General features: G+C 37.2%; 1 protein-coding gene across 50 annotated transcripts in view; it reads right to left on the reverse strand.

The window, feature by feature from the left end:
• Positions 1-25,641, reverse strand: part of TRDN (triadin) — a 974,263-nt gene that overhangs the window by 229,786 nt on the left and 718,836 nt on the right. For 44 of the 50 annotated variants that reach the window (XM_089686429.1, XM_089686384.1, XM_089686382.1 and 41 more), the window contains 47 exons: positions 25,541-25,588; positions 25,403-25,450; positions 23,105-23,152; positions 22,949-22,996; positions 22,796-22,843; positions 22,640-22,687; positions 22,485-22,532; positions 22,330-22,377; positions 22,174-22,221; positions 21,534-21,580; positions 21,378-21,426; positions 21,133-21,182; positions 20,847-20,893; positions 20,689-20,738; positions 20,542-20,586; positions 20,054-20,101; positions 19,890-19,937; positions 19,652-19,699; positions 19,497-19,544; positions 19,257-19,304; positions 14,439-14,486; positions 14,282-14,329; positions 14,132-14,179; positions 13,490-13,536; positions 13,087-13,135; positions 12,930-12,978; positions 12,679-12,728; positions 12,528-12,575; positions 12,278-12,325; positions 12,121-12,168; positions 11,971-12,018; positions 10,334-10,381; positions 10,083-10,130; positions 6,512-6,559; positions 6,262-6,309; positions 6,105-6,152; positions 5,955-6,002; positions 4,350-4,397; positions 4,099-4,146; positions 3,951-3,998; positions 3,701-3,748; positions 3,550-3,597; positions 3,300-3,347; positions 3,143-3,190; positions 2,993-3,040; positions 1,298-1,345; positions 1,047-1,094 (listed from right to left, as the gene is read on the reverse strand). In XM_089686429.1, coding sequence (XP_089542555.1) covers positions 1,047-1,094; positions 1,298-1,345; positions 2,993-3,040; positions 3,143-3,190; positions 3,300-3,347; positions 3,550-3,597; positions 3,701-3,748; positions 3,951-3,998; positions 4,099-4,146; positions 4,350-4,397; positions 5,955-6,002; positions 6,105-6,152; positions 6,262-6,309; positions 6,512-6,559; positions 10,083-10,130; positions 10,334-10,381; positions 11,971-12,018; positions 12,121-12,168; positions 12,278-12,325; positions 12,528-12,575; positions 12,679-12,728; positions 12,930-12,978; positions 13,087-13,135; positions 13,490-13,536; positions 14,132-14,179; positions 14,282-14,329; positions 14,439-14,486; positions 19,257-19,304; positions 19,497-19,544; positions 19,652-19,699; positions 19,890-19,937; positions 20,054-20,101; positions 20,542-20,586; positions 20,689-20,738; positions 20,847-20,893; positions 21,133-21,182; positions 21,378-21,426; positions 21,534-21,580; positions 22,174-22,221; positions 22,330-22,377; positions 22,485-22,532; positions 22,640-22,687; positions 22,796-22,843; positions 22,949-22,996; positions 23,105-23,152; positions 25,403-25,450; positions 25,541-25,588 — 2,259 coding nt within the window. Of the gene's footprint in view, positions 1-1,046; positions 1,095-1,297; positions 1,346-2,992; positions 3,041-3,142; positions 3,191-3,299; positions 3,348-3,549; positions 3,598-3,700; positions 3,749-3,950; positions 3,999-4,098; positions 4,147-4,349; positions 4,398-5,954; positions 6,003-6,104; positions 6,153-6,261; positions 6,310-6,511; positions 6,560-10,082; positions 10,131-10,333; positions 10,382-11,970; positions 12,019-12,120; positions 12,169-12,277; positions 12,326-12,527; positions 12,576-12,678; positions 12,729-12,928; positions 12,979-13,085; positions 13,136-13,488; positions 13,537-14,131; positions 14,180-14,281; positions 14,330-14,438; positions 14,487-19,256; positions 19,305-19,496; positions 19,545-19,651; positions 19,700-19,889; positions 19,938-20,053; positions 20,102-20,541; positions 20,587-20,688; positions 20,739-20,845; positions 20,894-21,132; positions 21,183-21,376; positions 21,427-21,532; positions 21,581-22,173; positions 22,224-22,329; positions 22,378-22,484; positions 22,533-22,639; positions 22,688-22,795; positions 22,844-22,948; positions 22,997-23,104; positions 23,153-25,402; positions 25,451-25,540; positions 25,589-25,641 lie in introns of all 50 variants that reach the window. The other 6 variants (XM_089686381.1, XM_089686416.1, XM_089686400.1 and 3 more) reach the window with 6 other exon arrangements.

Below are 25,641 nucleotides of genomic sequence, written 5' to 3' on the forward strand. Positions count from 1 at the left end.
CGCTGGGACGTTCAGTGTTGTGCGAATTAAGCCAGACACCAAAGGGCAGCACAGACCTGTTATTACTCGCTCAAGCATGGCTGAACAAAACCAGTCTCTACCACAAATTGGACCCAGACCTGCCCAGGGTCTCGTAAGTAGATTGCACGGAGGAGTAGAGTTCGTTATTGGAATTAACTGTGAGGGACTTTTAAACCTAGGCCTGTGTATGGCCTTCAATTGAAGCTGCTTCCGCTCCGCCACTCTGCCATTGGACTCTTGATAGTCGTCTCCCCACGCTGCTGCTGGGGGGACTTTTTAACATAGGCCTCTGTATGGCCTTCAATTTTAGCTGCTTACGCTCCGCCACTCTGCCATGGGCCCCTGTACCGCCTCCTCATGCTGCTGCCAGGCCCGTAATCTGCCATGGGCCCCCGTACGACTCCTCATGCTGCTGCCAGGCCCGTAATCTGTCATGGGCCCCTGTACCGCCTCCTCATGCTGCTGCCAGGTCCAGAGTGTGTCATGGGTCTCTGTACGGCCTCCCATTGCTGCTGTCTCCATCGCCACACTCTGTCATGTGCCACTTTCAGGTCTCTTCACACTGCTGGTGGGTTCCATTTTGTCATAGGGTGCTGTATGGCCTCCCATTGCTGCTGCCTTCACTGCCACACTGTGGCTCCACACTCTGGTTTTGGCCCCGTGACTGCCCAAATGAGTGAAGTGTGCGGTGATTCTAAGATCGACGGCACTCATCTGCATGTCATACTGACTGACAGTATTATTTCTCTTCCCCAGCAGACTCCAAGGGCATTTAAATTAAAGGTACAGTGTTCTGCACTAATATAAAGGCTCTCTGAAGCCTAGAAACACCCTTTTTATAAGTTAAATTCGCAGCGAATATATTCGGCTCGAAGCGAATTTATTCGGCGAATTCGGCGAATCAGCCGAACCGAATTTTTGAATAATTCGCTCATCTCTAATTAGTAACTTAAAATATTTTTCTGTGTTAACTTCTCTTACAACCATCTTAACAACTTACTAATGCAATACTGATGAATGATTACCTTTTTTGGATTCCGCAGACACTTTTTCTAGTTTCTTCTCTGGTGCCTCTATATAGTAAAATAAGGTGCAGTAGTTTAAACTATCTTTCTGTGTTTACTTCCATCACATTAAAACCACCTTCCTAATAAACAAGTATTAAGAGTTATTTACATTTTTTGTGTTCCATAGATACCTTTTCTAGTTTCTTCTCCATGTTTACTCCCAAATAATTATGTTATACATTACAAATGCAATACTGATGAGTGATTACCTTTTTTTGGTTCCTCGGGTACTTTTTCAGGTTTCTTCTCTGGAATCTCTGCATAGTAAAATAAAGATTATTAGTTCAAAATAGTTTTTCTGGGTTTTGGGTTCTGCAGAAACTTTTTCCAGTTTCTTTTCTGGTGTCTCTATAGAGTAAAATAAGGTGCATACAGTAGATCAAAAAAAAAACTTTCTGCATTTGCCTTCCTTACATTGTAAATACCTTCATGACTTACAAATGCAATACTAATGAGTGATTTACCTTTTATTTTTTCCACAAATACCTTTTCTGATTTTTTTATCTGGTGTTTCTGCATAGCAAAATAAGGTGTAACAGTTCAAAATATTTTTCTTCTGTACTCAACTTAACCACATTCCCGCCACCCTATAGCAGATATACTGCTACAGGGTGACAGGATTGCACAAAATCATGTATATATACGTGATTTTGCATTTCTCGCGCGTGCCCTACCCGCGGCACCATTTGCGGGCGTGGCTGTCAATCACTAGGTCTCGGTGATTACCGAGGATATCCGATGGGGAGGAGGGTTGCTTTGTTTACTAACAGTTCTCCCCCTGTCGGTTCGGGTACACCTGACAGTGTCCTGACAGTGAAGCACCCACACACCGTCCCCCAGTAAAACACTCCCAGCACACAGTTAACCATTTGATCGCCTCTCATGTTAGCCCCTTCCTGCCCAGTGCCATTAGTACAGTGTAAGTGCTTTTTTTTTAGCACTGATCACTGTATTGGTGTCACTGGGGATGTCAGTGACACCAAGTCAGTTCCCCCCAGTGTCGGCATGCCCACCGCAGTCCCGCAGTCCCACAGTCCTGCTATAAGTTGCTGATCGCCGCCATTATTAGTAAAAAAAAATTTAAACTTCCAGTATCTATACCGCCATTTGTAAATACTATTACTTTCATGTAAACCAATTATCTGACATGCATTGGGATTTTTTTCAGCAAAGACATGTAGCAGAATACATTTTGGCCTAAATTTATGATGAAATTTGATTTTTAAAAATTTGTTATTGGACGTTTAATAGCCAAATGTCAAAAATATTGTTTTTTTCTCAAAATTGTCAGTCTTTTATTTTTTTATAGTGCAAAAAATAAAAAAGGCAGAGGCAATCAAATACCACTGAAAGAAAGCTCAATTTGTGGGAAAAAAAAGGACGTAAATTTCATTTGGGTGTAGCATTGCATAACCGTGCAATTGTCAATTAAAATAATGCAGTGCTGTAACGCAAAAAAATGGCTTGGTCAGGAAGGGGGGTAAATCCTCAAAAGGGCAAGTGGTTAAAATCATCTTCACGTTCAAGATTTACAAGTAAAAATAAAAGTACAAATAGAAATACAAATGTTTTATTTTTTTTGGGCTCTATGTTACTTAACTTACATTATAACACCTCTTACACATTATCAATGCAATACTAATGAATGATTACCTTTTTTGGGTTTTGCAGGTACCTTTTCTAGTTTCTTCTCTGGTGACTTTGTATAGTAAAGTAAGGTGCAATAACCAAATTATCTTTTTGCATTTACTCTACTCACATTATAACCATCTTCCCAACTTACAAGTACTATGAGTGAGTGACTCTTTTGGGGTTTCACACACACCATTTCTAATTTCATCTTTATGTTTACTCCACAATAATGACCTTTATAACTTACGAATGCAATATTGGTGAGTGATTACCTTTTTTGGATTCTGCAGAAACTTTTTCTAATTTCTTTTCGGGTGCCTCTGTATAGTAAAATAAGGTGTAATAGTTCAAAATATATTTTAGCATTTACTCCATTCACATTAAAACCACCTTCATAACTTAAAAGTAAATAAGTGTTTTACCTTTTTTTGGTTCCACAGATACCTTTTCTAATTTCTTCTCTGGTATCTCTGAATAGTCAAATAAGACACAATAGGTAAAAACCCTCTTTCTGCATTTACCCCACTCATATTATAACCACCTATACATTTTACAAATGGAATACTGATGAGTGATTACCTTTTTTGGGTTCCGCAGACACTTTTTCCAGTTTCTTCTCTGGTGCTTCTATATAGTAAATTAAGGTGCAATAGTTCAAATATCTTTCTGTGTTTACTTCCCTTACATTATAAACACTTTCCCAACCTACAAGTATTAATAGTTATTTACATTTTTTTGTTTCCACAGATACATTTTCTAGTTTCTTCTCTATGTTTTCTCCCAAATAATTATTTTGTACCTTACAAATGCAATACTGATGAGTGATTACCTTTTTTGGGTCCCGCAGGTACTTTTTCAGGTTTCTTCTCTGCAGTCTCTGCATAGCAAAATAAGGATTAGTAACTTAAAATATTTTTCTGTGTTAACTTCTCTTACAACCATCTTAACAACTTACTAATGCAATACTGATGAATGATTACCTTTTTTGGGTTCTGCAGACACTTTTTCTAGTTTCTTCTCTGGTGCCTCTATATAGTAAAATAAGGTGCAATAGTTTAAACTATCTTTCTGTGTTTACTTCCCTCACATTAAAATCACCGTCCTAATAAACAAGCATTAAGAGTTATTTACATTTTTGTGTTCCATAGATACCTTTTCTAGTTTCTTCTCCATGTTTACTCCCAAATAATTATGTTATACATTACAAATGCAATACTGATGAGTGATTACCTTTTTTTGGTTCCTCAGGTACTTTTTCAGGTTTCTTCTCTGGAATCTCTGCATAGTAAAATAAAGATTAATAGTTCAAAATAGTTTTTCTGCGTTAACCACTCTTATATTTTAAAAACTTACTAATGCAATACTGATGAGTGATTACCTTTTTTGGGTTCTGCAGATACTTTTTCCAGTTTCTTCTCTGGAGCCTCTATATAGTAAAATAAGTTGTAATAGTTCAAAATATCTTTCTTTATTTACATTCCTCACTTTAAAACCACATTCCTAACCTGAAAGTATTAAGAGTTATTTAAATTTTTTGGGTTCCCCAGATACCTTTTCTACTTTCTTCTCCGTGTTTACTCACAAATAACTATTTTATACCTTACAAATGCAATTGTGATGAGTGATTACCTCTTTTGGGTTCTGAAGAAACTTTTTCCAGTTTCTTTTCTGGTGTCTCTGTAGAGTAAAATAAGGTGCATACAGTAGATCAAAAAAACTTTCTGCATTTGCCTTCATTACATTGTAAATACCTTCATGACTTCCAAATGCAATACTAATGAGTGATTTACCTTTAATTTTTTCCACAAATACCTTTTCTGATTTTTTTATCTGGTGTTTCTGCATAGCAAAATATGGTGTAACAGTTCAAAATATTTTTCTTCTGTACTCACCTTAACCACATTCCCGCCACCCTATAGCAGATATACTGCTACAGGGTGACAGGATTGCACAAAATCATGTGTATATACGTGGTTTTGCATTTCTCGCGCGTGCCCTACCCGCGGCACCATTTGCGGCCGCGGCTGTCAATCACTAGGTCTCGGTGATTAAAGAGGATCTCCGATGGGGAGGAGGGTTGCTTTGTTTACTAACAGTTCTCCCCCTGTCGGTTTGGGTACACTGCTCTGGATGGCTGTGCACAGCACATCCATCAAGAGCGGTGTCCTAACAGTGAAGCACCCACACACCGTCCCTCAGTAAAACACTCCCAGCACACAGTTAACCCTTTGATCACCTCTCATGTTAGCCCCTTCCTGCCCTGTGCCATTAGTACAGTGTAAGTGCTTTTTTATTTAGTCTGTTCTCCCCACTGTCAGTTCCCCCCAGTGTCAGCATGCCCACCGCAGTCCCGCAGTCCCACAGTCCTGCTATAAGTCGCTTATCGCCGCCATTATTAGTAAAAAAAAATTTAAAACTTCCAGTATCTATTCCGCCATTTGTAAATACTATTACTTTCAGTTAAACCAATTATCTTACATGCATTGGGATTTTTTTCAGCAAAGACATGTAGCAGAATACATTTTGGCCTAAATTTATGATGACATTTGATCATTAAAAATTTGTTATTGGACGTTTAATAGCCAAATGTCAAAAATATTGTTTTTTTCTCAAAATTGTCAGTCTTTTATTTTTTTATATCGCAAAAAATAAAAAAGGCAGAGGCAATCAAATACCACTGAAAGAAAGCTCAATTTGTGGAAAAAAGGACATAAATTTCATTTGGGTGTAGCGTTGCATAACCATGCAATTGTCAGTTAAAATAATGCAGTGCTGTAACGCAAAAAAATGGCTTGGTCAGGAAGGGGGTAAATCCTCAGGAGGACAAGTGGTTAAAATCACCTTCACGTTCAAGATTTACAAGTAAAAGTACAAATAGAAATAGAAATGTTTTAGCTTTTTTGGGCTCTATGTTTACTTAACTTACATTATAACACCTCTTACACATTATCAATGCAATGCTAATGAATGATTACCTTTTTTGGGTTTTGCAGGTACTTTTTCTAGTTTCTTCTCTGGTGACTTTGTATAGTAAAGTAAGGTGCAATAACCAAATTATCTTTTTGCATTTACTCCACTCACATTATAACCATTTTCCCAACTTACAAGTACTATGAGTCTATGAGTGAATTACTCTTTTGGGGTTTCACACACACCATTTCTAATTCCGTCTTTATGTTTACTCAAAAATAATGACCTTTATAACTTACGAATACAATTTTGATAAGTAATTACCTTTTTTGGATTCTGCAGAAACTTTTTCTAATTTCTTTTCAGGTGCCTCTGTATAGTAAAATAAGGTGTAATAGTTCAAAATATCTTTTTGCATTTACTCCATTCACATTAAAACCACCTTCATCACTTAAAAGTAAATAAGTGTTTTACCTTTTTTTGGTTCCGCAGATACCTTTTCTAATTTCTTCTCTGGTATCTCTGAATAGTCAAATAAGACACAATAGGTAAAAACCATCTTTCTGCATTTACCCCACTCATATTATAACCACCTATACATTTTACAAATGGAATACTGATGAGTGATTACCTTTTTTGGGTTCCGCAGACACTTTTTCCAGTTTCTTCTCTGGTGCCTCTATATAGTAAATTAAGGTGCAATAGTTCAAATATCTTTCTGTGTTTACTTCCCTTACATTATAAACACTTTCCCAACCTTCAAGTATTAAGAGTTATTTACATTTTTTGTGTTCCATAGATACCTTTTCTAGTTTCTTCTCCATGTTTACTCCCAAATAATTATGTTATACATTACAAATGCAATACTGATGAGTGATTACCTTTTTTTGGTTCCTCGGGTACTTTTTCAGGTTTCTTCTCTGGAATCTCTGCATAGTAAAATAAAGATTAATAGTTCAAAATAGTTTTTCTGCATTAGCCACTCTTATATTTTAAAAACCTTAATAACTTACTAATGCAATACTGATGAGTGATTACTAGAGATGAGCGAATTATTCAAAAATTCGATTCGGCTGATTCGCCGAATTTGAGGAAGAAATTCGATTCGATGCGAATTTATTCGCTGCGAATTTAACTTATAAAAAGGGTTTCTAGGCTTCAGAGAGCCTTTATATTAGTGCAGAACACTGTACCTTTAATTTAAATGCCCTTGGAGATGAGGAAGGAGAAGGAGAAGGATGAGAAGAAGGAGAAGGAGAAGGATGAGAAGAAGGAGAAGGATGAGAAGAAGGAGAAGGAGAAGGATGAGAAGAAGGAGAAGGATGAGAAGAAGGAGAAGGAGAAGGATGAGAAGAAGGAGAAGGATGAGAAGAAGGAGAAGGATGAGAAGAAGGAGAAGGAGAAGGATGAGAAGAAGGAGAAGGAGAAGGATGAGAAGAAGGAGAAGGATGAGAGGAAGGAGAAGGATGAGAAGAAGGATGAGAAGAAGGATGAGAAGAAGGAGAAGGATGAGAAGGATGAGAAGAAGGATGAGAAGAAGGAGAAGGATGAGAAGAAGAAGGATGAGAAGAAGAAAAAGGATGAGAAGAAGGAGAAGGATGAGAAGAAGAAGAAGGATGAGAAGAAGAAGAAGGATGAGAAGAAGGAGAAGGATGAGAAGAAGAAGAAGGATGAGAAGAAGAAGAAGGATGAGAAGAAGGAGAAAGATGAGAAGAAGAAGAAGGATGAGAAGAAGAAGAAGGATGAGAAGAAAGAGAATTCCAAGCCGGCAAAAAGTGTATCTGCAGAGCTCCGCTATTTCTTAGCGGAGCTCTGCAGATACACTTAGCGGAGCTCTGCAGATACACTTTTTGCCGGCTTGGAATTCTTCTTATTTTCATCCTACTTCTTCTTCTTCTTCTTCTTCTTCATCCTCATCCTCATCCTCAGAAGAAGAAGAAGAGGATGAGGATGAGGATGAAGAAGAAGAAGAAGTAGGATGAAAATAAGAAGAATTCCAAGCCGGCAAAAAGTGTATCTGCAGAGCTCCTCTATTTCTGACAGTTCTCTGACATTCACATTTACAGCGGTTAAAACATTGTATCTATTTGTTTCCATAAATGGAAACAAATAGATACAATGTTTCAACCGCTGTAAAATGTGAATGTCAGAGAACTGTCAGAAATAGCGGAGCTCTGCAGATACACTTAGCGGAGCTCTGCAGATACACTTTTTGCCGGCTTGGAATTCTTCTTATTTTCATCCTACTTCTTCTACTTCTTCTTCTTCTTCTTCTTCTTCATCCTCATCCTCAGAAGAAGAAGAAGAGGATGAGGATGAAGAAGAAGAAGAAGAAGAAGTAGGATGAAAATAAGAAGAATTCCAAGCCGGCAAAAAGTGTATCTGCAGAGCTCCTCTATTTCTGACAGATACACTTTTCCCCGGCTTGGAATTCTTCTTATTTTCATCCTACTTCTTCTTCTTCTTCTTCTTCTTCTTCATCCTCATCCTCATCCTCTTCTTCTTCTTCTGAGGATGAGGATGAAGAAGAAGAAGAAGAAGTAGGATGAAAATAAGAAGAATTCCAAGCCGGGGAAAAGTGTATCTGTCAGAAATAGAGGAGCTCTGCAGATACACTGCAGGCAAAAAGTGTATCTGCAGAGCTCCGCTAAGTGTATCTGCAGAGCTCCGCTATTTCTGACAGTTCTCTGACATTCACATTTACAGCGGTTAAAACATTGTATCTATTTGTTTCCATAAATGGAAACAAATAGATACAATGTTTCAACCGCTGTAAAATGTGAATGTCAGAGAACTGTCAGAAATAGCGGAGCTCTGCAGATACACTTAGCGGAGCTCTGCAGATACACTTTTTGCCGGCTTGGAATTCTTCTTATTTTCATCCTACTTCTTCTACTTCTTCTTCTTCTTCTTCTTCATCCTCATCCTCAGAAGAAGAAGAAGAGGATGAGGATGAAGAAGAAGAAGAAGTAGGATGAAAATAAGAAGAATTCCAAGCCGGCAAAAAGTGTATCTGCAGAGCTCCTCTATTTCTGACAGATACACTTTTCCCCGGCTTGGAATTCTTCTTATTTTCATCCTACTTCTTCTTCTTCTTCTTCTTCTTCTTCATCCTCATCCTCATCCTCTTCTTCTTCTTCTGAGGATGAGGATGAAGAAGAAGAAGAAGAAGTAGGATGAAAATAAGAAGAATTCCAAGCCGGGGAAAAGTGTATCTGTCAGAAATAGAGGAGCTCTGCAGATACACTGCAGGCAAAAAGTGTATCTGCAGAGCTCCGCTAAGTGTATCTGCAGAGCTCCGCTATTTCTGACAGTTCTCTGACATTCACATTTACAGCGGTTGAAACATTGTATCTATTTGTTTCCATAAATGGAAACAAATAGATACAATGTTTCAACCGCTGTAAATGTGAATGTCAGAGAACTGTCAGAAATAGAGGAGCTCTGCAGATACACTTTTTGCCGGCTTGGAATTCTTATTTTCATCCTACTTCTTCTTCTTCTTCTTCATCCTCATCCTCAGAAGAAGAAGAAGAATGAAAAGAAGAAGAAGAAGAATGAAAAGAAGAAGAAGAATGAAAAGAAGAAGAAGAAGAATGAAAAGAAGAATGAGAAGAATGAAAAGATTCTTCTTCTTCTTCTTTTCATTCTTCTTTTCATTCTTCTTCTTCTTTTCATTCTTCTTTTCATTCTTCTTCTTCTTTTCATTCTTCTTTTCATTCTTCTCATTCTTCTTTTCATTCTTCTTCTTCTTCCCATTCTTCTTCTCATTCTTCTTCTCATTCTTCTTTTCATTCTTCTTCTCATTCTTCTTCTCATTCTTCTTCTCATTCTTCTTCTCATTCTTCTTTTCATTCTTCTTCTTCTTTTCATTCTTCTTTTCATTCTTCTTTTCATTCTCCTTCTCATTTTTCTTCTCATTCTTCTTCTCATTCTTCTTCTCATTCTTCTTTTCATGAAGAAGAAAAGAAGAATGAGAAGAATGAAAAGAAGAATGAAAAGAAGAAGAAGAATGAAAAGAAGAATGAGAAGAAGAATGAAAAGAAGAATGAAAAGAAGAATGAGAAGAATGAAAAGAAGAATGAAAAGAAGTATTCCAGTACAGCAAAAAGTGTATCTAGAGAGCTCCGCTATTTCTGACAGTTCTCTGACAGTTCCTTCACATTTACAGCGGTTGAAACATTGTATCTGTTTCCGAATAAAAACATCTGTATCCTAAATGGAAACAAATAGATACAATGTTTCAACCGCTGTACATGTGAAGGAACTGTCAGAGAACTGTCAGAAATAGCGGAGCTCTCTGCAGGGACACTTTTGCCGGCTGATCGGGAAAAATCCGATTCGCGCACCCGAAGTATGCTAATATTCGGATTCGCCGCTAATCGAATTTTTCCTGAAATTCGAAACGAATTCCACTTCGCCTGGTTCGATTCGCTCATCTCTAGTGATTACCTTTTTTGGTTTCTGCAGATACTTTTTCCAGTTTCTTCTCTGGAGCCTCTATATAGTAAAATAAGTTGTAATAGTTCAAAATATCTTTCTTTATTTACATTCCTCACTTTAAAACCACATTCCTAACCTAAAAGTATTAAGAGTTATTTACATTTTTTGGGTTCCACAGATACCTTTTCTACTTTCCTCTTCGTGTTTACTCACAAATAACTATTTTATACCTTACAAATGCAATTGTGATGAGTGAGTACCTCTTTTGGGTTCTGCAGAAACTTTTTCCAGTTTCTTTTCTGGTGTCTCTGTAGAGTAAAATAAGGTGCATACAGTAGATCAAAAAAACTTTCCGCATTTGCCTTTTTTACATTGTAAATACCTTCATGACTTACAAATGCAATACTAATGAGTGATTTACCTTTTATTTTTTCCACAAATACCTTTTCTGACTTTTTTATCTGGTGTTTCTGCATAGCAAAATATGGTGTAACAGTTCAAAATATTTTTCTTCTGCACTCACCTTAACCACATTCCCACCACTCTATAGAAGATATACTGCTACAGGGTGACAGGATTGCACAAAATCATGTACTGAATATATACGTGATTTTGGATTTCTCGCGCATGCCCTACCCACGGCGCCATTTGCGGCCATGGCTGTCAATCACTAGGTCTCGGTGATTACCGAGGATATCCGATGGGGAGGAGGGTTGCTTTGTTTACTAACAGTTCTCCCCTTGTCGGTTCGGGTACACTGCTCTGGATGGCTGTGCAAAGCACATCCATCCAGAGCAGTGTCCTAACAGTGAAGCACCCACACACCGTCCCCCAGTAAAACACTCCCAGCACACAGTTAACCCTTCGATCGCCTCTCATGTTAGCCCCTTCCTGCCCTGTGCCATTAGTACAGTGTAAGTGCTTTTTTTTAGCATTGATCACTGTATTGGTGTCACTGGGGATGTCAGTGAAACAAAGTCAGTTCCCCCCAGTGTCAGCATGCCCACCGCAGTCCCGCAGTCCCACAGTCCTGCTATAAGTCGCTGATCGCCGCCATTATTAGTAAAAAAAATTTAAACTTCCAGTATCTATACCGCCATTTGTAAATACTATTACTTTCATGTAAACCAATTATCTTACACGTATTGGGATTTTTTTCAGCAAAGACATGTAGCAGAATACATTTTGGCCTAAATGTATGATGAAATTTGATTTTTAAAAATTTGTTATTGGACGTTTAATAGCCAAATGTCAAAAATATTGTTTGTTTCTCAAAATTGTCAGTCTTTTATTTTTTTATAGCACAAAAAATAAAAAAGGCAGGGGCAATCAAATACCACTGAGAGAAAGCTCAATTTGTTGGAAAAAAAGGATGTAAATTTTATTTGGGTGTAGCGTTGCATAACCGTGCAATTGTCAGTTAAAATAATGCAGTGCTGTAACGCAAAAAAATGGCTTGGTCAGGAAGGGGGGTAAATCCTCAGGAGGGCAAGTAGTTAAAATCACCTTCACGTTCAAGATTTACAAGTAAAAATAAAAGTACAAATAGAAATAGAAATGTTTTAGATTTGTTGGGCTCTATGTTTACTTAACTTACATTTTAACACCTTTTGCACATTATCAATGCAATACTAATGAATGATTACCTTTTTTGGGTTTTGCAGGTACCTTTTCTAGTTTCTTCTCTGGTGACTTTGTATAGTAAAGTAAGGTGCAATAACGCAAATTATCTTTTTGCATTTACTCCACTCACATTATAACCAATTCCCAACTTACAAGTACTATGAGTGAATTACTCTTTTGGGGTTTCACACACACCATTTCTAATTTCATCTTTATGTTTACTCAAAAATAATGACCTTTATAACTTACGAATGCAATATTGGTAAGTGGTTACCTTTTCTGGATTCTGCAGAAACTTTTTCTAATTTCTTTTCAGGTGCCTCTGTATAGTAAAATAAGGCGTAATAGTTCAAAATATCTTTTTGCATTTACTCCATTCACATTAAAACCACCTTCATCACTTAAAAGTAAATAAGTGGTTTACCTTTTTTGGGTTCCACAGACACCTTTTCTAATTTCTTCTCTGGTATCTCTGAATAGTCAAATAAGACACAATAGGTAAAAACCATCTTTCTGCATTTACTCGACTCATATTATAACCACCTTTACATTTTACAAATGGAATACTGATGAGTGATTACCTTTTTTGGGTTCCGCAAACAATTTTTCCAGTTTCTTCTCTGGTGCCTCTATATAGTAAATTAAGGTGCAATAGTTCAAATATCTTTCTGTGTTTACTTCCCTTACATTATAAACACTTTCCCAACCTTCAAGTAATAATAGCTATTTACATTTTTTTGTTTCCACAGATACATTTTCTAGTTTCTTCTCTATGTTTACTCCCAAATAATTATTTTATACCTTACAAATGCAATACTGATGAGTGATTACCTTTTTTGGGTCCCTCAGGTACTTGTTCAGGTTTCTTCTCTGGAGTCTCTGCATAGCAAAATAAGGATTAGTAACTCAAAATATTTTTCTGTGTTAACTTCTCTTACAACCATCTTAACAACTTACTGATGCAATACTGATGAATGATTACCTTTTTTGGGTTCCGCAGACACTTTTTCTAGTTTCTTCTCTGGTGCCTCTATATAGTAAAATAAGGTGCAGTAGTTTAAACTATCTTTCTGTATTTACTTCCCTCACATTAAAACCTTCCTAATAAACACGTATTAAGAGTTATTACAATTTTTATTGTTCCATTTTTGTACCTTTTCTAGTTTCTTCTCCACTTTTACTCACAAATACTTATTTTATACCTTACAAATGCAATGCCGATAAGTGATTACCTTTTTTGGGTTCTGCAGACACTTTTTCCAGTTTCTTTTCTGGTGTCTCTGTAATATAAAATAAGTTATGTAGATCAAAAAATCTTTCTGCATTTGCCTTCCTTTCATTGTAAATACCTTCATGACTTACAAATGCAATACTAATTGAGTGATTTACCTTTTTTTGTTTCCACAAGTACCTTTTCTGGTTTCTTCTCTGGTGTCTCTGCATAGCAAAATAAGATGTAACAGTTCAAAATATCTTTCTGCATTTGCTCCACTCACACTATAACCACCTTTACGATGTACAAGTACAGATACAAGTACTCATAGAAATGGATTCGCTTTTTTTGGGCTCTATGTTTATCTTTTTCTAGTTTCTTCTCTAGTGTCTTTGTATAGTAAAATAAGGTGCAATAATTCAAAATATCTAATCACATTATAACCACCTTCCCAACATACAAGTATTAGGCGTTATTTATAATTTTGGGTTCCACAGATACCTTTTCTACTTTCTTCTCCATATTTACTCACAAATAATTATGTTATACTTTACAAATGCAATAGTGATAAGTGTTTACCTTTTTTGGGTTCTGTAGAAACTTTTTCCAGTTTCTTTTCTGGTGTATCTGTAGAGTAAAATAAGGTACATAGATCAAAAACTCTTTCTGCATTTGCCTTCTTTACATTATAAATACCTTCATGACTTACAAATGCAATACTAATGAGTGATTTAACTTTTTTTGTTTCCAGAAATATATTTTCTGTTTTTTCTCTGGTGTCTCTGCATAGCAAAATGAGGTGTAACAGTTCAAAATATCTTTCTGCATTTGCTCCACTCACACTATAACCATCTTCACGATGTATAAGTACAAATACAAGTACACATAGAAATTATTTAGCTTTTTGGTCTCTGTGTTTACCTCACTTACATTATAACACCTTTTACACATTATCAATGCAATACTAATGAATGATTACCTTTTCAGGTTTTTCAGATGATTTTTCCAGTTTCTACTCTAATGTTTTGTATAGTAAACTAAGGTGCAATAATTCAAAATATCTTTTTGTATTTATTCCACTCACATTACAACCACCTTCCCAACTTACAAGTACTATGAGCGAGTGACTTTTTCTGGTTTTCACAGAAACCATTTCTAATTTCTTCTCTATGTTTACTAAAAAAAATGAACTTTATAACTTGCAATACTGGTGAGTGATTACCTTTTTTGAGTACCGCAGGAACTTTATCTACTTTCTTTTCGGGTGCCTCTGTATAGTAAAATAAGGTGTAATAGTTCAAAATATTTTTCCATGTTTACTCCAGTCATATTAAAACCACCTTCATCACTTAAAAGTAAATGAGTGATTTACCTTTTTTGGGTTCCACAAATATCTTTTCTAATTTCTTCTCTGGTATCTCTGAATAGTCAAACAAGATACAATGGTTAAAAACCATCTTTCTGCATTTACCCCACTCTTATTATAAGCTCCTTTACATTTTACAAATGGAATACTGATGAGTGATTACCTTTTTTGGGTTCCGCAGATATTTTTTCCAGTTTCTTCTCTGGTGCCTCTATATAGTAAAATAAGGTGCAATAGTTCAGATGTCTTTCTGTGTTTATTTCCCTCACATTACAACCACCTTCCAAATCTACAAGTATTAGGAGTTATTTAGAGTATTAAGAAAATTACCTTTCCTAATTTTTTCTCTGGTATCTCTGGAATCTCTGGGGGGCATGCTTTGACCTCAGAGGAAGATGGCGGCTTAGCTTTAGAACTCCCACTGCTAGAGGATCAACTTTGGCTCCAACAGAAGCTAATTCTAAAGGGGTGCAGCGATCGAATTGCAATCCCAATCCCCACGGGACTCTGGCAGCAAGCAAAGCCAGAGTATACCAGAGATCTTCCGGACACTGGCACACAACATGGCGACCGCTATACAGGGATGGGGACAGACCCCTGTTCCCTCGACAATGGAGACAAACACTCCTTCACTTCACACGACTCCCACCTTGGCAGAGGGCATGACGGCACAGCAGCAGCCCAGCCTAACTGACCAACAAAACATAGTAGCCGACATCAAGAACACCTTATAATCCACCATCACAGACCTGCACCGCATACAGGCAGCAGAAAAAACTGCTGCACATTAGGGAGCCACCATCCGGTGAGTGAACCAAGCAGTAGACATGCACATTCTCCAGCTCCGTGACCTGCACCACCATATGGAAACCATATGGAAGATCTGGGCAACAGGAGGATATGCCACAATTTGTGGATTTGTGGCCTATTTGAATCTATGGAACTGAACCAGCTCCTTCCCACAGCAGTGAGCATCTTTAATAGCCTTCTTGACAGACCCCCTTCAACCTCAATTGAGATGGAATGCATCCATTGTTCCTTAGGACCTAAAGGAAGGCAATCTGATCCACCAAGGAATGTGGTGTGTTGCATAATTGACTACAGATAGATGATATAATAGATGACAATGGGCTTTACTTATTTTTGAGTGGAGAAATTCACAGGAGACCCATCACAAAAGCAAATGTGTACACACCTAACACTCACCAAGTTTCCTTTTTTCAATCTATTGTAAAAGCTTCTCACACCCATTATGATATTTTAGCCTTGGGGTGAGTTCAACTTTTCTCTTAATCCTCTACTAGATATGTCAAATGGAGCCTCCTCTCTCTCCTAGCCTTATGAGCAATCAAAACACAATTGAGGGAACTGATTCTCCATGAAAACTGACACACATTGAACCCAAAAGGATGTAAGTACACCTACTTTTCAACCCCCCACCAACAATATACAAGGCTTGACTATTGTTTCCTTAATCAGAGAGACCTCCCACTACTAGAAACTTAACCATTGATGCTATATTCCTCTCCAACCACCACCCTATCTCTCTCACATTACAGATTGCATAAATGTGTTATAAGGAGGGAACTTCTGTCAATTGCCGCTAACCGATGGAAAGAACAGGCCAAAATGAATGACCTCATCTAGCATATCTCTTTGCTCGAATGAACTCAAACGATCACAAGCTGTCAAGGACCTACAGGACCTTCTACAGGCAAGGACTGAACTCCAAGATGAATTAGGTAGAATAACTTCTCGCAATTACATTCTTTCTCAAAAAGTATTTTACGAATATGGGAACAAATGTGGGAAAATCCTGGTGAAAGCACTTCAATCTAAAAAGGCAGCCACAACTGTACACTCTATAACCACACTTTTGAGTAAAAACTACTTCAAACTATATAACCTTTCTTGCCCAGAACCTCCTGCTAATGATGAAAATAGGCGTAAGATGTTTGCTGAATTTCTCAGCCGATACAGTCTCAAACTCTTGATGACAAATGTAGCCAAACAACTGGAATGCCCACTCTCTATGGAAGATCTTTAATTTATTACTGCTCTTAAACAACTAAAAACTGGGATGAGCCCAGGCCCAGATGGACTGACAGTGAGCTACTATAAATCCTTCACAGACACACTATTGTCTAGCTTTCTACTAGCCTTCAATTCCCTCTTCTTCCAGGCTCCCTCCTCATGGGACTTACTTGCCACTCACATAACTGTAATTCCTGAAACCAGGCAAAGACCCCTCCATAGTCTCCAACTACAGACCAATCTCTCCTTTAAACGTTGACCTTAAACTGTATGCAAAAATCCTGGCCAATTGTATACTCTCCCTACTTCTTAAATGAATTTATCTTGAAAAAGTAGAAAGGCACAAGGATAACACAACAAAGGCATTGAATATACATCACTGGATTTCCTCAACATGCCAGCCAGGCTTCTTCCTATCTCTAGACACGGAGAAGACATTCAACAGAGCAGCCTGGGACTACATCCTTACGGAACCACACGTAACCATTCCCAACCAATAAAACATTTTACTATGTTCAAATCTCTAGCAAACTTGCAGATTAATTTAACAAAATCATATGCTCTAAACATGACCTTGCAACAGGAAACTATAACACAATGTTGAGTCAACTTTCCTTTCATTTGGAACCGTACCTTGGTATCCAACTTCCTGCAAAGTTGCCTCTATGCCACAAAATGTTTACTTCTCGTTAACAATATCCAGCGCAACCTTCAGACATGGAATATGAGGCTCTTTTCTTGGTTTGGGAGAGTGGCCATTATTAAAATGAACATTTTATCTAGAGTATTGTATTTTATGCAGGCAATTCCCAATAACCTCCCAAACACCTTTTTTTCATCCTACCGTCAAGCATGCACTTCTTTCCTGTGGGGTTTTAAATGTCCCAGACTGAGCTACGACAGGCTGATGACTCCCATGATGACAGGCAAATAAGCCTACCTATAGAGCGCTACCATTGGGCATGCCATTTAACCAGGGAAGTCGATTGGAACATACATGCCCCGACATACATGCCCCGGTTAATGCCTGGGTCCAAATTGAACATACCTTAGCTTCACTTCCTTTACACAAACTCCCCTGGCTTGCACCTCGCCATATACCATCAGACAGTAAAATACACCTCTTAATTGGACCAACTATACAGATATTCCATGCTGCATGCCAGAAATATAACCTCTCTTTTTCTCCAGGTCCCCTAACACCTATCAGACAAAACCCAGATTTCCCGCTAGGTATGTCTGACACATTTCTCTCTGATATATGACCACAGATGCACATACGAGCTGAACACTTTTTTGACAAAAAAGCTTTTCTAACACACACTGGCCTAGCATCCCGTATGGCAGGCCAGTCATTTCCTTTCAGGCCCTATCTACAGCTGAGACACTTCTAAAGCTCCCCCACCCTTCTCTCTGATTGGTACAGACAACATACACCCTTTGAGGCATTATTTGCGAAGAAGGAACCCTAAAGACATCTCATATTGGACAATTATGCGCTTCTATTTCCTGATTATCATCCTAAGCCCAGTAAAGCTTGTCAACGCTGGGAACAGGAACTCAAACTAGACCTTTCTGCAGAGGAAAGGGAGCGCATCTTTGTACATATCCATAAGGGTACGGTCAAGGTCTCCACACAGGAAAATGGATTTAAAATCCTCTCTCATTGATATAAAACCCCCTTACGACTTCACAAAATTTCACCCACAAATCTTGGCGTTGTACTGAAGACTTAGGGTCTTTTCTACACATCTGGCGGTACTGCCCAAAAATTCAACCCTACTGGAAAGCTGTTCACCAACTCATCAGCCAAACCACAACCTACAGACTATACCCCAGCCCAATACCTCCTCCACCACACTACACTATCTTGCAAAGCATACCATCAGTCCCTAGCTTTACATTTAGCCAGTGTGGTGAAGATGTGCCTTCCAGTGCACTGGCTCTCCAAGACTCCTCCAACAGTAATTGACAGGCTCTGTCGAGTAGACAAAATTGGGCATATGGAGGAACTTGTCCATCAAGCAAAAGACTTACCTACACAATATATATCCACTTGGGCCTGTTGGAATCACTCTATTGAATCTGATGACTATGCACAACACAAGGCTAACCCATACCCACTCTAATCTTCTAGCAAAAGAACAACTGAGGGGGAGGCAGTCTTCTACTTTTACACTCCCTCTGCTTTCCCTTCTCCTCTCTCCTCCTCTAACCTTCTATCCTTCTATTCCACCGCCTCTCACCCTCCCTGACCCCAACTCCACTTCCCCCTCCCTTTTTTTCCCCATTGTTTTTTTTTTCTCTCTCTTCTTCTTTCCCCATTCCCTGTTAGCTTTCTGAGAATAACTGACTTCAATCTTACCTTGGCAAGAGATTGACTCAAATTTTTTTGAAATATAGAACATGGAGTATTTCCTCAACTACCCCCTACAGCATTACACACCTAGAATATGATTCATGAGACAATACCTGGCTGCACTTAAGACCCATAGGGGTAACCATTCTTTAATATTTCCCTCTAGGCCTCCCTCCTCTAAAATGAGACTTCCTTCCAAGTCTCTACACCTTGCTGACACCCACTCCTAATGCTTAAGCCACATGGCCTAAGAGCCCCCTGCTATGTAAGCACTATGCTCAACTAGATCTGTCACGACTCTGGTAGAAATAAGGAGGGAATACATATTTGTGACAAACCTTATTCTTTGCTTATACTCCCCTATGTTGTTGTGGTAATACTAACTTATATCTCATGCAGGGGCATATGTCCCACTTGACACAAATTATATTATTAATGTCAAGGTCTAACTGTTTAATATTTATACTTTTGTTCTGTTTCAAAACTTGAATAAAATTCTTGACATATAAAAACCATTTTTCTGCATTTACCTCACTCATATTATAACCATCTTTACATTTTACATATGGAATACTGATGAGTGATTACCTTTTTTGGGTTCCGCAGATATTTTTTCAAGTTTCTTCTCTGGTGCCTCTATATAGTAAAATAAGGGGCAGTAGTTTAAAATATCTTTCTGTGTTTACTTCCCTCACATTATAATCACCTACAAGTATTAAGAGATATTTAACATTTTGGGTTCCACATATACCTTTTCTAGTTTCTTCTCTGTGTTTACTCTCAAATAATGTTTTATACCTTACAAATACAAAACTGAAGAGTGATTACCTTTTACGGGTTCTGCATGTACTTTTTCAGGTTTCTTCTCTGGAGTCTCTGCATAGTAAAATAAGGTTAATAGCTCAAAATAATATTCTGTGTTAACTTTTCTTAGATTACAACCACCTTAACAACTTATTAATGCAATACTGATGAGTGATTACCTTTTTTGGGTTCTGCAGATACTTTTTCCAGTTTCTTCTCTGGTGCCTCTATACAGTAAAATAAGGTGCAATAGATAAATATCTTTTCTGTTTTTACTTAACCACCTTCCCAACCTACAAGTATTAAGAGTGATTTACATTTTTTAGGTTCAACAGATACCTTTTCTAGCTTCTTTTCCGTATTTACTCACAAATAATTATATTATACCTTACAAATGCAATAGCGATCAGTGTTTACCTTTTTTGGGTTCTGCAGAAACTTTTTCCAGTTTCTTTTCTGGTTTCTCTGTAGAGTAAAGTAAGGTACATAGATCAAAAAATCTTTCTGCATTTACCTTCCTTACATCCTTACACTGTAAGTACCTTCATGACTTACAAATGCAATACTAAAGAGTGATTTACCTTTTTTTGTTTCCACTAATACCTTTTCTGGTTTCTTCTCTGGTGTCTCTGCATAGAAAAATAAGATGTAACAGTTCAAAATATATTTCTGCATTTGCTTCACTCACATTATAACCACCTTCACCTTCATGACGTATAAGTACAAATACAAGTACACATAGAAATGATTTAGCTTTTTGGGGTCTGTGTTTACCTCACTTACATTATAACACCTTTTATACATTAATTATCAATGCAATACTAATGAGTGATTACCTTTTTGGGTTGTGCAGGTACCCAAAGTTGCTCCTCTGATGTCTTTGTATAGTAAAATAAGGTGCAATAATTCAAAATATTTTTTCTATTAACATTGCAACCACCTTCCCAACTTACAAGTACTACAAGTGAGTGACTTTTTTTGGTTTTCACAGACACCATTTCTAATTTCTTCTCTGTTTACTCAAAAAATATCCTTTATAACTTACAATGCAATGCTGGTGAGTGATTACCTTTGAGTACCACAGAAACCTTTTCTAATTTCTTTTCAGGTGCCTCTGTATAGTAAAATAAGGTGTAATATTTCTAAATATCTTTCTACGTTTATTCCATTGAAATTAACACCATCTTCTTTACTTAAAAGCAAATAAGTGATTTACCTTTTTTGGGTTCCGCAGATACCTTTTCTAATTTCTTCTCTGATATCTCTGAATAATCAAATAAGATGCAGTAGTTAAAAACCATCTTTCAGCATTTATCCCACTCATATTATAACCACCTTTACATTTTACAAATGGGATACTGATGAGTGATTACCTTTTTTGGGTTCCACAGATATTTTTTCCAGTTTCTTCTCTGGTGCCTCTGTATAGTAAAATAAGAGGCAATAGTTCAAAATATATTTCTGTGTTTACTTCCCTCACATTAAAACCACCTTTATTAATTAAAAGTAAATAAGTGATTTACATTTTTTGATTTCCACAGATACCTTTTCTAGTTTTTTCTCTGTGTTTATTCACAAATAATTTTTTATACCTTACAAATACAAAACTGATGAGTGATTACCTTAACAACTTACTGATACAATACTGATGAATGATTACCTTTTTTGGGTTCCGCAGATACTTTTTCCAGTTTCTTCTCTGGTGCCTCTATATAGTAAAATAAGGTGCAATAGTTCAAATTATCTTTCTGTCTTTACTTCCCTCACATTATAACCACCTTCCTAATCTGCAAGTATTATTTACATTTTTTGTGCTCCATAGATACCTTTTCTAGTTTCTTCTCCACTTTTACTCACAAATACTTATTTTATACCTTACAAATGCAATGCTGATGAGTGATTACCTTTTTTGGGTTCTGCAGACACTTTTTCCAGTTTCTTTTCTTTTGTTTCTGTAATATAAAATAAGGTATGTAGATCAAAAAATCTTGCTGCATTTGCCTTCTTCCATTGTGAATACCTTCATGACTTACAAATGCAATACTAATTGACTGATTTACCTTTTTTTGTTTCTACAAGTACCTTTTCTGGTTTCTTCTCTGGTGTCTCTGCATAGCAAAATAAGATGCAACAGTTCAAAATATCTTTCTGCATTTTCTCCACTCACACTATAACTACCTTCACGATGTACAAGTACAAATACAAGTACACATAGTAATGGCATCGCTTTTTTGGGCTCTATGTTTATCTCACTTACTGTACATTATAACACCTTTTAAACGTTATCAGTGCAATACTAATGAGTGATTACCTTTTTGGGGTTTTGCAGGTACTTTTTCTGGTTTCTTGTCTGGTGTCTTTGTATAGTAAAATAAGGTGCAATAATTCAAAATATCTATTCACATTATAACCACCTTCCCAAAGTACAAGTACCATGAGTGGGTGACTTTTGTGGGTTCCAGAGACACCATTTCTAATTTCTTCTCTAATTGCTTTCTCAAAAATAATGACTTTTATAACTTAAAAATGCAATACTGGTGAGGGATTACCTTTTTTGGGTTCTGCGGAATTTTTTCCTATTTTTTCTTTGGTGTCTCGGCATTGTAAAATATGATGTAATAGTTCAATAGAAACCTTTCTGCTGTTAGCTCACTTACATTGTAACTACCATCATGACTTACAAATGCAATGAGTGATATACCTTTTCTGATTTCCACAGATACTTTTTCTGGTTTCTTCTCTGTTGTTTCTACATAGTAAAATAATTTGCAATAGTTCAAAATAGCTTTCAAATTTACCCCACCCACATTATTTCTATCTTCACCTTCATGACTTACAAATACTGATAAGTGATTACCTTTTTTGGGTTCTGCAGATAGTCTTTCTGGTTTCTTCTCTGGAGTCTCTGTATAGTAGAATAAGTATTAATAGTGCAAAATATATTGCTACATTTACCTTTCTTAGATTCTTACACCTTTGCAATTTACAAGTGCCATAATAATGAGCGGTTACTTTTTTTGGGTTCTGCAGATGCCCTTTCAGGTTTCTTCTCTAGCATCTCTGCATTGTAAAAAAAATGTATAATAGTTCAAAGTATATTTCTACATTTACCTCTCACATTATAACCATCTTCATCTTCACGACTTTTAAGTACTATGAAAAGTTACCTTTTTTTGGTTCCACAGACACCTTTTCTAGTTTCTTCTCTGGTGTCTCTGTATAGTAAAATAAGTTGTTATAGTTCTAAAAATCTCTTTGTGTTTGCCTTGCTTACATTAAATGTACCATTACACATTAATAATGCAATAGTGATTAGTGATTACCTTTTTTGGGTTCTACAGGTACTTTTTCTGATTTCTTCTCTGGTGCCTCTGTATAGTAACATAGGGTGTAATAGTTTAAAATAACTTTCTGTGTTAACCTTCCTTATGTTATATCCACCTTCAAAACTTACAGGAGAAATACTAATGATTTACCTTTTTTGGTTTCCACAGATACCTTTTCTAGTTTCTTCTCTGGTATCTCTGAATAGTCAAATAAGATATAATAGTTCAAAATATCTTTTTGCATTCGCTGCACTCATATTATAATAAACTTTAAAGGTTAAACATGCAGTACTGATGAGTGATTACCTTTCTTGGGTTCTGCAAACACTTTTTCAAGTTTCTTATCTAGAGTCTCTGTATATTAAAATAAGGTTTCATAGTTCAAAATATCTTGCTGCATTTACTTCCTGTACACTTTCTTTCACAAAATGTTATTCATTTTTTAACATAGAAAATGAGAACTAATATCATGTAACTCTCTAATATACAATATACACAGAACCAGTAGTGACAAGTTAGCAGGTAGAAAAACAATGCTTTCCCTGGTATAGAGTTATCAATAAAGAAGTCAGTCAGGAGGGATCGTTTAGGAACCAAACCATGAAGTATGCATTTGACAGAGAAAAAGGAGAATGAGTGAAATAAAATATATACACCGTCTAGGACCTAATAAATGAATTTCGTAATAACCCATAAGTTGGAGATCAGACCAAAGGGATACAGGTACCTAACATATCCCCCTAGGCTGCTGATATTTTGTATATATGAAACCAGAAGGAACAACCTGACCACCAAAAGCATGAAAGAAGAAGAGGTGGAAAAAAGAATAAGGGAGGAAGACAGCAGGAAGGTATGTCCTCAAAGACAATCTATTGCCCTTGTTAAGAGGGATCTTTAAGTGATGAGGGAGATATTGACCTCTTATGCCCAAATACTCTCAAACAGTTTAACCTTATCAACTAAAACACTATCAGTCTTTTCCTGGAGCATAATCCAACTGATTTTCCGCTTTGTGGCTGTGAGAGAGACAAAAGTTTGTTTCCAAGCATGAGCATTAGTCAGTTTTGCTCCCAGGAGGATAAAGAAGATTAATGTCAGCTTGTTTTTGGGGATGTAGACCATCGCCATGTTGAGTGAACAGTGGGTTCTGTGGTGCAGCACAGCCTGTAACTTTGCGGATCAGGTAAAAAAAAACTTATTCCAGAAAATTGTAATCCTGGGGCAGGGTTCTCTGCAAGTGACTTATAAATGATAGAAATACCCTCTCTCTGTTCCGAGATCTGGGAGCACCATTTTTCATAGGGCCAGATTCTTGGAGGAATTGGTTTGTCCCTCCAGATCGAGTGTAAGAAGTGAGAAATCTGGAAGAATCTGAACTTTTCCTGGGCATTTTATGGGAGCTTAGGCAAAAACACAGGGAAAGAGGGTCAGAGGAATTAAAGAAATGACCAATTCTATGCAATCCTTTGTCCAACCACCATTGAAAGGCTTTAATATTCAGACCAGGAGGAAAGCGGGATTATGGAATAAGTGGTCCAAAGGGCAGAGGGAGGAGACTAGAGAGGAGTGCTTCTGGAGGAAATTCTATAGGGATATAGAATGAGATAAAGTGGGGGGCTAAGATCGAAGGCCTATTCTTAGTTGGACACCAAAGCAAGAAGTCTATGGTGTGGTGAGGGACAGATAATCTTTCCATGTGGACCCAGTCAGGTTTTAGGCTGCGGGAATATACTATGGAAAGTTGGTTCAGTTATGCATAGTGATAGTACCACAAGAGGTTTGAGATGCCAAGGCCTCCCGAGAAAGGACTTTTTTTGGAAAGACGGTGTCCCTTGTCGCCCCAAATATAATGGATAATCTTGGCTTGGAATTTCAGTAAGTGGGGTCTACTAACTGGAATAAGTAGGGAACGAAAGAGATAAAGTAAGCGAAACAAAAGTGTCATTGTTATTGCATTAATCCTACCAAGCCATGTGAGTTCATACTTTGACCAAAGGTGGAGATCATCCTGAAGTTTTTTGAACATGCTGGGAAATTGACTCTGCATAGTTGATCGATGCTAGGGGTGAGATGCACATCTAAATATGGAATGGTTGAGTTACTCCAGATAAATGGGAAATGAGCTTTGAGGTATTCTACCTGCTCTCTGGGGGCAATGATATTCAGAGTCGAGGATATGTTTACTAGGAGACCAGACACCTTGCCAAATTCCTGTAGGAGTATAGCAACAGCTGAAGTCGAGGTCAGAGGTGACGTTAAAAAGAGGAGGAGATCATCAGCGAATAGTGCACATTTGTAAACTTGAGGCCCACACTTGACCCCATGTATATCTGCATGCTATCTGATTGCAATTGTGAGGGTTTATATCGCAATCGCAAAAATCAAATGGGACAGCGGGCATCCTTGCCTAGTGCCCCTCGCAATGGATATGGGTTTCGAATAAAAGCCTTCTCCCTTACACTTTAACCCAGTTTGCAATTTACAGGTGCAATACTAATGAGTGATTACCTTTTTTGATTTTCACAGCTTAAAATATATCTTTCTTTGTTAACCTCACTCACATCATAACCACCTTCATGACTTACAAATACTATGAGTGGTTACCTTTTTTGGGTTCAACAGATATTTTTTCTGGTTTCTTTTCTTGTGTTTCTGTATAGTAAATTAAAAAGTGATATTTATGCATTTACCACTCTCATATTATAACCATCTTCACAACATACAAGTACTATGAAGGATTACCTTTCTTGGCTTCCACAGATACCTTTTCTAGTTTCTTCTCCAGTGTCTCTGTATAGCAAAAAAAGGTAGTAAAAATTTAGTTCACAGTATATTTCTGTGTT

The sequence above is a fragment of the Staurois parvus genome, unplaced genomic scaffold (genome assembly GCF_062004578.1).
Source record: "Staurois parvus isolate SC_StPar_1 unplaced genomic scaffold, SC_StPar_1.0 ptg000397l, whole genome shotgun sequence".
Taxonomy (NCBI): domain Eukaryota; kingdom Metazoa; phylum Chordata; class Amphibia; order Anura; family Ranidae; genus Staurois; species Staurois parvus.